Here is an 11950-nt window from a genome sequence, read left to right as displayed (position 1 = left end):
GGAGTTGGCAGGTAGTGGTAATAAAGTTTTAACTTGTGGGTGAAGGGACTTGCCTCGGAGTAACTCACTCCTGAATGGCAGAGGGACTCTTCAGGTATCTGGGAGATAGATTTCTCTGTCTACGTGCATCAGTACCTACTATTTGTCACTCTTTTCCTTGTTTCTCAGTTCTGTAACTTCTTTAAGTCCTTCCTTGCTCTTCTCCCTCTTGAAATGGATCACATCTAAATGAAGGGTCTATGTCTTGTAATTAAAAGTCACCCAGGTACCTTTATCCCCAAAGCAGTGATGCCTTATTTTATGGGGTAAAAGGGAAAAGCATGTGTCTTTTGCTGCTGTTGGGGAAAAACAATTTAGTTATGTTTTGCAGGGCTTTCAAGAGCAGCTGTATGCGATGATGCTACTTCCCCCCCCACACCCCCTTTCTCTACCTCTCTCATCTTCTCCCAGGTCATGGCCAAATGGTGGGATGAAGCTGTTCTTCTGAGGATTGGCCTGAAGCTAGAGCAGTTTCGTTACCAGACCAAAAAACCATCCATTTATTATGACATCCTTGCATGACGGAGCAACTGAGATGGGGAAGTCGTCTGTCTTTTCCTGGTGTGACCTAAGTATTAGAGTGGACTTGTTTTCAATGTGCATCTGAATAAGGCTTAGTAGCAGGCCCATTTGAGGAATGGGGAGGAACACTGACCTAAGCAGGCATTGATGCTGTGCAGACATCACTTCTGCTCTCTGTTTGTTATTGAATGGTCCAGCTTATACTAGGGAGACCAACTGTGCTACCTGGATCCTGGCTGTGGTATTTTTTGTGAAAAGGGGAAGCTGCAACTTCTTTCCACGTAGACGGTCCTGTATAGATGGAAGACAGTTCAATCTAGAAGACTGCACCTGGGCAGTTCATGCTACTGTGCATGGAAAAGTACAATCCCTAGACCTTAAACCTTCTCACAGAACTCCTCCTGCTCCAGGATATAACAAAGGTACTCTTTTGAGCAGGGGAGGCATCTTCCCTGAAGAAATAATGCCTAGCTCCCCTGGAACGAGGAGTATCTTAACACGCCTGCAGTTAGGTAGTGGGTGTTGTGGCCCCTTACTTAGTCCCTCAGAGCAAATATAAAGCCTATAGCTTATGAAGTGTCACTGTCTTTCTGTCCCTTATGCTGCAACCAGCGTAAGGTCAGTCTTAACTGTTGCACGAAGTCTCAATGTGCTTGCTGCATGAGCAGTCCTACCTACCTTCAGCCTTACATGCAAGGGGAAGAAAAGGCAGAGCACGAACACTCATCAACTCTGTGACCCAAAACTCTGGCTCAGGGTTCTGGCTTTCTGTTGCACATCTCTCTTTCCCATGCTAAGCCTTGGAGAGCCTCTTTTCTCCCACTGGTTGCTTAAGTATAAGCCTACTATCATTTAGGTGTCCCAATGGAAGAAATTACTTGGTATTGCTGTGAAGTACGGCTTAAAGGGTGCTGAGACAGCTGTTACAAACAGGTGAAATTTGCGTGGTAGTGGAAATAGGAGATGCTACAGAGCTACTGGCAAAGAGTTGAAGCTGGGTGCTACAAAGGTGCTGCACAAAGCCCTGTGCAGCAAAGAGCTTGCTCTAGATAAGAGGCTGACTCCCTCTTACCCTAAATGTACTTCCTGAAGTAATGAAGGTAGAATTAAGACACAGCTTAAAGATGAAGCTATACTACATAAAGCATGACATGGCTCTAAGCCGCAGTACTGTGCTTCATTGAAAGGCCCCAGACCGTAAACTCCCAAGTACCTGTGTCCTGCCAGCAGCACTAAGGCCTCTTCTTATCTTTCACGTGGCCCAGGGGTAACCAAAGTTAATAATTTGTGTTTGTTTTGGAGTAGTTTGGGGTTAATGCTGAGAGGCATCTCCTGTTGCCTACCTCACCAGGTATCCTGGGCTTGTGATCAGGCTGCTGGAAAAGCTGTCCTACAGCCAGGAGCTGAGAAGATTGCACTATTCTTACTTAGCTTGGAAGGAAAGAAGGAACAGAAAGTAGTTACAGTTTCTCCCAAACTCAATACGGTTGGGTTTTCCCTGTCCCCCCCACTACATATCCACCCTTTAAACAGAGCTAGCACTTTACTAATGGCTAAAGTTAAAAGAAGTCAGATGGCATCTGAATGGAAGAAGATTGCATTGCTCTTTCCTCCTTCATTATTTAAGTTAAAGAGTTAAAGCATCAATTCCTACCATCAGCTGTCACCAGCATCCTCAGTTAAATTAATTATATGGTTGATATGGTCTTTTATCTTCAATTCCTCTATGTAATACTGCCACAACTATTTTTCACTAGATTCTAGTAAAGTTAAATCTTTATGAATAACAGTTTAAAAGCAATTTCCTCTATTATTAATGATAAGTTATTAAACGCTACCAACATACCTTAAGAGTGAAAACACTGCTGAAGTGCATTGTATAGCAATAAGGGAGTTGATAAGTGTTTGACAAGAATAAATTTCTGCCAGGAACATTACTGCTTGAAGGAAATGGCTGAATGTTCCCTAATTTAATGCTATTACTCAAGGGATTGGAGATGGATGTTTAAAACCATCAATTGCCATCCTGCTAGATGAAAGTATTTATTTCAAATACTTTCCTAAATGACACACTACTCTGAAATTGTAATTTCAATATTTAGTTCATTCTCTGGGAGCTCAAGTTACTAGGAAGACAGATAGGAGCTGAAGTGCATTACAGAGTCATTTAAGTTGGAAAAGACCTTTAAGATCATCAAGTCCAACCTTAGAGACTTTGCTCCATTTTAAAAATAATACTTGCATCCTGCTAACAGTGGGAATAAGAAAGAATTGAGAGCTTTTACTGACTGTCCATCTTCCCGCACAATGCTTACTCCTTTTCCCTAAACTGGTATCGCATCAGTGCACATTTCCAGTGCAAGACTTCCCTGGTACTGAGGTTACTAAGCTAAACTTTACTCATCCTGGTGAAAGGGCCCCATGTTTCCTTTCTTCCCCTGACTGTTAGCTTACCCAAGTTCTACAGCAGACTAGTTCCTAATTGACAGCCGTTCTATCCCCACAGCGTGCAATAGCAAGGCAGTTGTGTGAGCAAAGCGGACACAGTGACCACACACACACTCCTGTTGCTTCACATAGATATATGTATGGGTATAGATATACGGTATATACACATTGATCTTATTTTATATATATAAAATAACACCTTGTTTATAAAGCGACATTTAATTGCCACTGGTTCCCTTCCTGCCCCACAAAAACAATAGTATACAAAATATAAAATATTTTAAATATTTATAAACGCCGCAAGAAAAAAATAGAACTGTACGAAAATATTTTTTTTTTTTCTGAGGTTCCCTCCCTGCCTGGAAAGAGAAGGGGTACACGTTTGGCCAGCCTAGTGTGCCTTGAGTCCATAGTTGTTAAGTGGGTAGGAGTATGCCCTGCCTAATACTATCCGGTCCCGGAGGAGCTTAAATAAGACATAATAATTGCAGAAAAGGATGAGGGCCATGGAGAGGGTATGGTTCCACTTCTCTGAGCGCAGCAGTGAGTAGAGCTGGTAGCAGACCACACTGCCTTCGATGAGAATCAACAGGTTGAGCAGCCGTAATGGACGGTGAAAAAGGAACTGCAGGGAAACAGTCAAAAAGGACAGGTTTCTATAATTTGTCACATGTGCCCCTCCCAGCTGTAACACAGCATAATGCTGTTGGGCATCACTGAGCTAGCAACCACTGTGCTGGGCAGGAAAGATGTTTGTACCAACCACTGCGAGCTGCTACTCGGGGAAAGCAGCATAAAACCCAAGACATGTGAAAGCGTCAGTTTGCTTGAGGAGGGGGGGACGGGTTAAATAACCTATTGGCCAGCTGAGATACTTTCCCATTTCCCTGGAAGATGTTAACTAGAACCCTCTTTAAGAACATGCCACTGCCTGAAGGGAGAGCTGCGTCACTGTGATGAGAATGTACTGACAAGGCAGCTGTGGCTTCCATCTTGCCCAGACATCGCGGCAATACTGCAACGAGAAAGCCCCTCTGCTGAGAACAGGTATTTTGCTTGGCAGCAACGGGCTGTTGCACAGCACTGAACTCTGTTCCGCGCGATCTGCTCTGCCGCAGCTGGGTCTGAGCCTCTCCTCCCTCCCACACTCACAAGGCATCAAGCAAGAGAAGGGATACTTGCATAAAAGCGGGCGTGGGACACGTCTGAAGGCACTGCTACGTTGTAAGGCCCAACTGCTTTATACAGGCATCGGCTACGTCGCACCAGAACTCCTTGTGGCCATATTGTGTTTTCTGACCAGCTGGGGGGAAAGAATACCAGAGCGTTAGCAGCTGTGCTCCCAGCTCCCGGAATGGGGGTTCACAGGAATGGACTGCATCTTGAAAAATACCAAAGCCTCTACCACAAGGACACATCCCAGCTCCCCCTGGGAAAGCAGAGAGAGGTGATCACAAGCCCACCAGATGGACTCTTACTGAGTAATGTGAACAAATGGCTCCCAGGGCAACAACCTAGCCCACTGCATCGGAGGGCCACCGCCTGCCCCTGCACAAGCTACTTCTCCAGTGGCTGAGAAGATCTCAGCGTTTGTTTCTAGGAAGGAACTCACGGTGACTACAGGAGCTCAGACAGCTCTCTAGAGCAGATGTTTCTATTTCTGGGGAACAGAAAGACCAGCAGACTTGCACCTGTGACCCCTGGCAGGGTGGTGAACCGTGAAGCCTCCTCAATAGAAAAGCATTGCCCATACTTGCTTAGCTACTAGAATGTCTTCTCAGCCCTGTGCTGGGCTTGCCAGCCCTTCCCCATCCCCACACTCACATATGCTGTGGAGCATTGCTGTAGGAGCCATGTTCTAGTTTCTGCCACTTGCCGAGGTGGGCGGCTGATCTGTGGAGCAGGTCACAGTACTTGGGAGGCAGCAGCTGAGTGGTGAGCATGACAAAGGCATTGATCCACACCATGATGAGGTGCTCACAGGACCAGCGCATGTCATAGTACTGGGTGCTCTGCAAAGAGACCAGACAAGAACTTGGCACCACTGTCACAAAACAGGAGGGAGTGACAAGGGACGTACTGCGTGTGCATCCAGCAGACCCACACCACACATTACAGGCATGCGCTTTTGGACCAGTGATTTCAGAGGGTTACAGCTTAGGAAACACTCCCGACTCCCTTCTCCTTTGACCTGAAGGAGAAAGGGCAGGGGGATGATGCTGCAGCTGGTGCATCTCCTCCTCCAGCAGCAGATAACAAGGGGGTTTGCTTGCCACAGAACTGCCCCAGGAGCACCAATTGCACTGAGACTGCTACACGTATTGTAGAGCCCTGCCCATTTCACTACACCAACTAGAGCTCATTCAAGTTAGAAGAAAAGACAGATTAAAAAATACAACCCCCACATTGACAAGAGGTTCTTGGATTTAGCTTGCCAAGCATCCTAGTTGGCTCTGTTTTCTAGCAGGTTGAACACCAAGGCCTCTGATCCAAGCACTCGAAAGCCAGGATGTTGGATCTGAGACAGGCAACAACAGGTTCCCTTTTGTAGGAAGAACACAGCTATCCATCTGCCTAGGACAGGGGGTGGGAGAAGGGGAGTTAGTAAGTGGGGTGATGGGACTAGAGGTGCATCACATTTATGGCAATACCTATCCGCCAACCAGGAGCGGTACTACTGCACTCCAGATGCAGCCATGCTCCGCTATCCGGGCTGCCAAAGGGGAGACAGAGAAAAGGGGAATTAACCAGGAATCTGGCCTGGCAGCAATTCACACGACATTCAGAAGGAGATGGCGGGCAGGGGCACAGAGAGAGCCAGACAAGAGCTACCTTCACAAAACACAGTGGCAGGAACGCCACATAGTAGGCACTGAAGAGGGAGTTGAAGAGAACTTCCTTGATCCTGCGGTTGAAATCTGCTTTTAGGCACTCCACCTCATTGCGGATGAGATCTGGGGAGAGGGGGCAGCTGTGGGTGGGGATAGACGTAGGATTATTGAACTGTTCTCTCAGGGATTCCCACAGAAGTGAGAAGAAATCTTTGGGTTTGACCAGGCTGCTGACAGCTGAAGCCCCATCATCCACCATCTGGTCCTGTACCAAGTAACCACAGTCCGCAGGTAGGGGCTGTGCTCTGCTGTCCTGGTGGAAGCAGCACAGAGGAACATAGACACCAAACCTGCAGGGAAGGAGAAAAAAAAAAAAAAAAAAAAAAAAAAAAAGGGCTGAAATGGCATCCATCCCAACATGAAGCAGGCAGAACCTTCTCAACCAATGTTGGCCCACTCCAGGCGCTCGTGGCCAATTCCTCTCCCCACTAAGAGGCTAGGGGAGAGGCAGCTCTGCAGAGAAGCTTCTTTAAATTCCATTTGTGGAACCAGCGATCCCAGTGGCTCAGTCTTCAGTCACATTAAAGGCCCCTCACATGAACAGCATACTGCAAGCAGTCTGTTTCATAAGCTCAGCACCACCTCCTTGCATCACCCCCAGCCATTCCTACTTCCCCTTTCATCATAAACTGAAGGGACTTTTGTCTGCATGTCTTTTGGAGGCAGATTACAGCCAACAGCTCTGCCTCCCATGGTGGCTCATGCCACCCTCAAGTGGCTATGCTCACCCCACCCTGAAGGTACAAAGTGGTGTCACTCACGGGTAGCCCAGGAAGAGAAGGTTGAGAACAGAATGGCTGCGGAAGAGGTTGACCAAAGTCCAGCAGAGCACCCATCCACAAAGGGTGAGCAGCACCAGGCGCACCAGGTAGTGAATCACTGATGTCGCACCCACCTGAGAGGCCTGCAAACGGAGAAGAAGCATTAAGCAGCCCTGCAACACCAGTGCTAGAACATGAGCACAGGGGGTGTCTGTGGAGGAGGAGCTGGGAGAGGGGTGCCAGGAGGTACTGTAAGAGGGATAGCTGCCCTCTTCCTCCCACAAGTAGGAGACCGACTCTCTTACAGGATGAACGCCTTTGACTTTATTCATGATTGGCAAAATCCAGAAGTTTCAGATAAGCACAAGTGGTTGGGCATAACTAAAATAGGGCGTCTTAAAAATCAGAGCTGCCAAGTCCCAGTATTGCTCTGATGATAGTGCAAGGATAGCTTGAAACACATTTCCCCTCGCTCTTTCCTTTAGAAGGATCAGGTCTCCCCATTCATTTTCCTAAAGGACTGGAATGTCACACTTCTCAGCTGAGGGAAAAGAAGATGGTGCACTCTGGCAATCCCAAAACTAGATTCCCACCACTCATCTCTACTGGATGTACAGGCTGCAGTCCAGTGAGGAGGCACCACCTTCCAAAAGGACAGCAAAAAAACTTGTTCCAATCTCCAGAGAGGACAAGGCAACTGAACTATGAAAAGATTTTTAGGGGTGAGAGCCAATAGATGGGATGTGCAAGAACTTGCATGGGAGGTTTCAATGCAAAAACTTCGGTCTATGGGAGATCTTACAGAGAATGTGAACATAAATGAAAATGGCAGGAATCAGAGATGAAGAGAGAACTTCAGAGATCCCATCTTCTCCATTCACCTATTCAACAGGACATAACTGTGCCTTTATGTATTTATTTTTAAACTTACTGCTTAGTTGCTTATCCTGGAGTTGTCCTAACCATTTCAGTGGACAAAACTTCCATTTTCCTCAACATGACCTATCTCAAACATGTATTTGGCCTGTTTCTGCTCTCACGAACACAGAGGGTCTCAAAATCTGAGGTGACATGACCAGAGCCTCAGAGTTACTGAGAAACCAGGACTGGAAAAGCAGTTCTACCAGCTCTTCACTTTAGCATACTCAGACATCCTCCTCCTGGCCTTTCCCCTCTAATCTCCTGCTTGTTCTTCCAGTCCTGGCTAACCTCCCTATTTGCCTTTCTGCTACCTGACTTGCAATTCTCTCAGCCACTTCTCCAGCACGAGATAGCAAGGTACAGTATTGCACCTGCAAGGTATACAGAAGCAAGCAGGACAATTTCATCTCCTTCTAGCTGCTGAGACAACAGAGCTACCCAACACTGCAGGACATGAGTGGGCTCACGGAGAAAGCTCCAAAGCAGAAAGGCATCCCCCAAAATCTCAGTCCTTCACAGCCAGACTTGTTCTGGGGGTAAGAAACCCTCCAGCTATCCAACTCACAGAACTTTCTCAGGCCATGGATGGTCATGCTCTGCAATCAGTACCACAGGCAGGAGAGGGAACAGTGGGAACGTTACCTCAGAGATGAGGGCCCACACCAGCCTCCGCGCCAGCATCACTGTGATAAACGCCGCCAGGTGGTAGTCAATGAGGTGAAAATTCTGAAGGAGGAAAGAGAAAAGGTCTTCACCAGGGGAAGGGACTCTGAAGCCACCCAGCTGGGGTGGGACTGGAAAGCTGGCTACTGTACGCACATTAGGACCTTGTGTAAGCATTCCCCAAATCTCCCCATTGTCTATTAAGGATGAGGGAGAAAGGATAAACTTCAGTAACACAGGAATGTCTCCAGAAGCAAGATCTTCCTCACATGGACATTCCTTCTCATGGGACAGATTTCCACTGAAAACAAAACCTCCCACCCTTCAGGCAGGTATTTTTGGGGTCAAAGGGACATCTAGGACCAAAATCCTGGGACGGAGAAGAGCTTGCAAGTTCTCCCAGGAAAAGCCACTGAGCAAGGGCAGCTGAAATGGAGTCCAGAATATACCAGCTCACTTTAGCTCTTGGTCTCATAAATGGTCTGTAGTGACCAGTGCTCCCTGATAATCGAGTTGATCTGAGAAATGTCATCTTCACGGGCCATGGATCTGCATTAGAAGTTAATATTGGTTCCAGCTGCATCCAGTTAGTTACAGCTCTTGGACCCCTTACAATTTTTCAGTGAAGCCATCAAATGTGTTCTGGCTAGACCAGTTAACAGACTGAATGCTGCTGTCTGGAACTTCAAGGACATTGTGGGTGAAAAAGAATGCTTGACTTCTGATGGGAACAAACAAATGACCATTACATCCTTTCGCGTAGAGAGCCTAAGACAATGATTTTTCTTCAAAGAAAGCTGCATCCAGGTCACATAGCTAAACGTGAAACTAATCACTGGATAACTGGAACACCAGCACCACCTGTAGGTACAGTTAACCAAGGAACCACCCTCATGCTTCCAAGCAGCAAGGACCCAATATAAATCAAAGGACCACTTCAGAAGCTAGCTTCACTCACATGAGGTTTGCTGACTCAGGTACAGGTCACTGCCGTGTTGTGCAGCTAATTGGGCCAGGAAGAAGACTGAAACCGAGGAGACTGGGAAGTTTAAAAAAGCTGAGGATCTGACCCCCTCCCCAACTCCTCTGTTGCTGACCCAGCATGAGATCCTAATGAAAACTTCCATCGCCTCAGTTCTCTCAGGCTCCATTGTTTCTACTGGGAAGGGGCACCCGCAGCAGGCTCCTGGAGTCTCAACTCCATTTCAGACCCTAGGGGATAGCTAGGCCATGCAAGTATCTGCAAGAAATTTCCACTGAAGGGGCCCCACTGACACCTCTCTCTCTCTCTCGCCTTCCATCTGTTTTCTCCCCTGAAAAATTGGGATGACATGACCTTGGCTGATGGGGGTGCAGGTGAACTCCCCTTCACCCCCATAGTGTGAAATGCTTGGTGATTCCTGGATTGAAGAAGCATGGAAAGAAGCTGTGTAATGGCAAAGCATGAGTGATGGCATTTGCTGGGGAACTCACCAGTGAGGTGCAGGAAGCAGGGTGATTGTATGGGTACCACCAGACAGTCTTGTAGATGTTGATGTACTGAATGAAGAGGGCTACCAGTAGGTAGATGAAGAACAGGAATTCAAAGAGAAGACTCCCATCCAACGGCAGGTCAGGGATCCGGCAGTGACGTACAGGCTCTGGAGTAATCAGTGCTGTGATCGGAGGCGCAGAGAGGCTGATGGCACTACCATTCCTGAAGCAGACAGATATCATTCACTTGAGAAACATTCCACATCATCTCTACCATTTTCCAGGACATGGGGAGTTCTTGGGGTTCTGCATTTGGGACTGCTAGAGAGATGGCAGCAGTCTTGCATTCATATTTCTGGCACAAGGCTGGTGGTGAGCTTCATCATCTTCTTAGCTCAGAGAAAACCCTTATCCAGCATTTTTTCTAAACAACGGATTGGTCTGCCAGGGATGCTGCGACATGCCCAGCAATATCTCAGTAAACTTGCAAATGGAGGAGGTACAAATTGAGGAAAAGCAACTCCAAGCAAAAAATCATTGAGGACTCTGTGCCAGACCAAGCGCTTAATGTTGGCTCCTTCCACCTATCACTAGGACATTGTGGTAGCACCCAGCCTCCTTCTCCGGTACTGCAAAGTACCCATCATCTTTCTGCTCGCAGTTCTTCTCTTAAAAAGAGGTAATTAAAAGCATGATGGAGGACTTCAGCCACTTCTTAGAGGGTGACCTCTCAAGTGTTCTCACACTTCCTTCTTTCCCAGCCTTCAGAGGAGGCTAGGACAACTAAAACCTCTGGCAGACTAAACTGATGGAGGAAGTTCAGACATAAACTATGCTGTATCTGACTGAAACCAGGATAAGCGACGTCCTCCCAGGACCTTGTGGCACTGACTCCGTAGTCTCAACGCAGTCACTTGTTCCTCAAGAATCTAAGACTGTGCCATCCATCCATCTGTCCCAGCCAGAGAAATCTTTAAAGGCCAAAGCTAAATGGCTTGGATCTCTCTACTCTGTAAGGATGAACCGATGCCAAGTAGATCAGGGCCTCAACACCCAGCAAATAGCTTCTCTAGTCCGCTAACTTCCGTATGGAAGGGAGTAACACTGGGCATTTTTAGTCCTTATGCCAAATGCGGAGATCTAAGCATTACCGTGTGTTCCTTTTTCAGCCCCCAACTTCCCTAGAAAATGGAGATTAGCTTTGCCAACTGTGAGAATTAGTTCCATGTGCAGCCAGCAGGGCTAAAACAGAATATAGGCATCCTCCTGCCCTGCCTTTCTATGGCGTAGGAGGGGGACTCACAGCTGAGCTCTAACATGTCACACTAACTCCCTATGGCATTGCAGGCAAGCGAGCAACAGAGACAAAGACTCATCATCTGCTAGGACTCGCTGCTCTGGGATCTGCTGCAGGCACAGCCAAACTGAGCACTCTGTGATTTCCACCCCGGCTGTTGTGACCACCGTGAGCGGTGAAGGGTAGCTGAGACAACTTCAACAATCCTCCTCACGGGGCTGATTTTATAGCAGGAAGCCAAGAGAGGGGCTGCAGAGGGAAACATCTGCCACAGCAGAGCTGAGAAGAGAAGCTGGAAGAGGTTGGTCACGCAGGGCATATTCCCTCTTGGATGGCCTGTCTCCTAACGCCACAGCAGAGGGCTCGAGGTTCCCATCTCCCGGTTCCTCGCTTTAACCACGAAGCCGCGCTCCTGCGCAGAGGTCAGAGTGGATCAAGGCTCCAGGCGTTTAGCGCTACCCTGGCCACAGGTGTCTCAACAACCCTACCTTTGTCCTCACCTGTTTCTCAAACCGGTACCGTTTCCGCAGCTCCCGCCAACCAGCGTCTGGAGAGAAGGCAAAGCTGAACGGCTTAGCTGCTGCCGGCTGGGTCCCCTCCTTCCACCGGGCATGACCAGGAACCAAGCCACCTCCAGTGCCTCCAGCAGGCTGTGCCCCGAGACCCAGACAACGATCCCCAAGCCTTCCCAGGTCTGCAAAGGAGACAGAAGCATCACTTCAGCTGCCAACCGCTGGTCACCTGGTTCACACCCCAGCCAAGTGAGTTCATGCAAGAGAAAGCTGCTCTCATACACTCAGAGCCCTGGGGGGCACCCTCCACCACCCTAAAACACTGTGCCATTTCAGATAGCGCCAGATCAGCATCTGCTTGCATCCACAGAACAGACGCCACTGACACTGTGTCTTTAAAAAGCGGCTAACTAAATTAGCCAT

At 48.0% G+C, this 11950-nt stretch overlaps 2 protein-coding genes across 3 annotated transcripts in view; one reads left to right on the top strand and one right to left on the bottom strand.

Moving 5' to 3' along the window:
- LOC104126557 (fatty acid amide hydrolase) overlaps positions 1-2331 on the top strand; it is a 15211-nt gene extending 12880 nt beyond the window's left edge. The window contains exon 18 of the mRNA XM_035894504.1: positions 451-2331. Within this exon, the coding sequence (XP_035750397.1) occupies positions 451-561 (111 nt within the window). The 3' untranslated portion in view covers positions 562-2331. The remainder of the gene's footprint in view (positions 1-450) is intronic.
- A 1002-nt stretch (positions 2332-3333) lies between these two features.
- The window catches only part of TMEM39A (transmembrane protein 39A), a 26506-nt gene continuing 17889 nt past the window's right edge, over positions 3334-11950 (bottom strand). The window contains exons 3-10 of one of the 2 annotated variants that reach the window (XM_035894505.1): positions 11516-11709; positions 9719-9941; positions 8225-8308; positions 6662-6804; positions 5842-6190; positions 4834-5021; positions 4192-4312; positions 3334-3634 (exon numbers count right to left, since the gene is read on the bottom strand). In XM_035894505.1, coding sequence (XP_035750398.1) covers positions 3401-3634; positions 4192-4312; positions 4834-5021; positions 5842-6190; positions 6662-6804; positions 8225-8308; positions 9719-9941; positions 11516-11628 — 1455 coding nt within the window. In that variant the 5' untranslated portion in view covers positions 11629-11709 and the 3' untranslated portion in view covers positions 3334-3400. Of the gene's footprint in view, positions 3635-4191; positions 4313-4833; positions 5022-5841; positions 6191-6661; positions 6805-8224; positions 8309-9718; positions 9942-11515; positions 11938-11950 lie in introns of those variants that run through there. The other variant, XM_009639083.2, reaches the window with a different exon arrangement.

This window comes from Egretta garzetta, unplaced genomic scaffold, assembly GCF_000687185.1.
Source record: "Egretta garzetta isolate BGI_Z169 unplaced genomic scaffold, ASM68718v1 scaffold85, whole genome shotgun sequence".
NCBI lineage: Eukaryota > Metazoa > Chordata > Aves > Pelecaniformes > Ardeidae > Egretta > Egretta garzetta.
The sequence above is the reverse complement of the archived record's forward strand: the minus strand, read 5'-3'. Positions and strand labels throughout refer to the sequence as shown.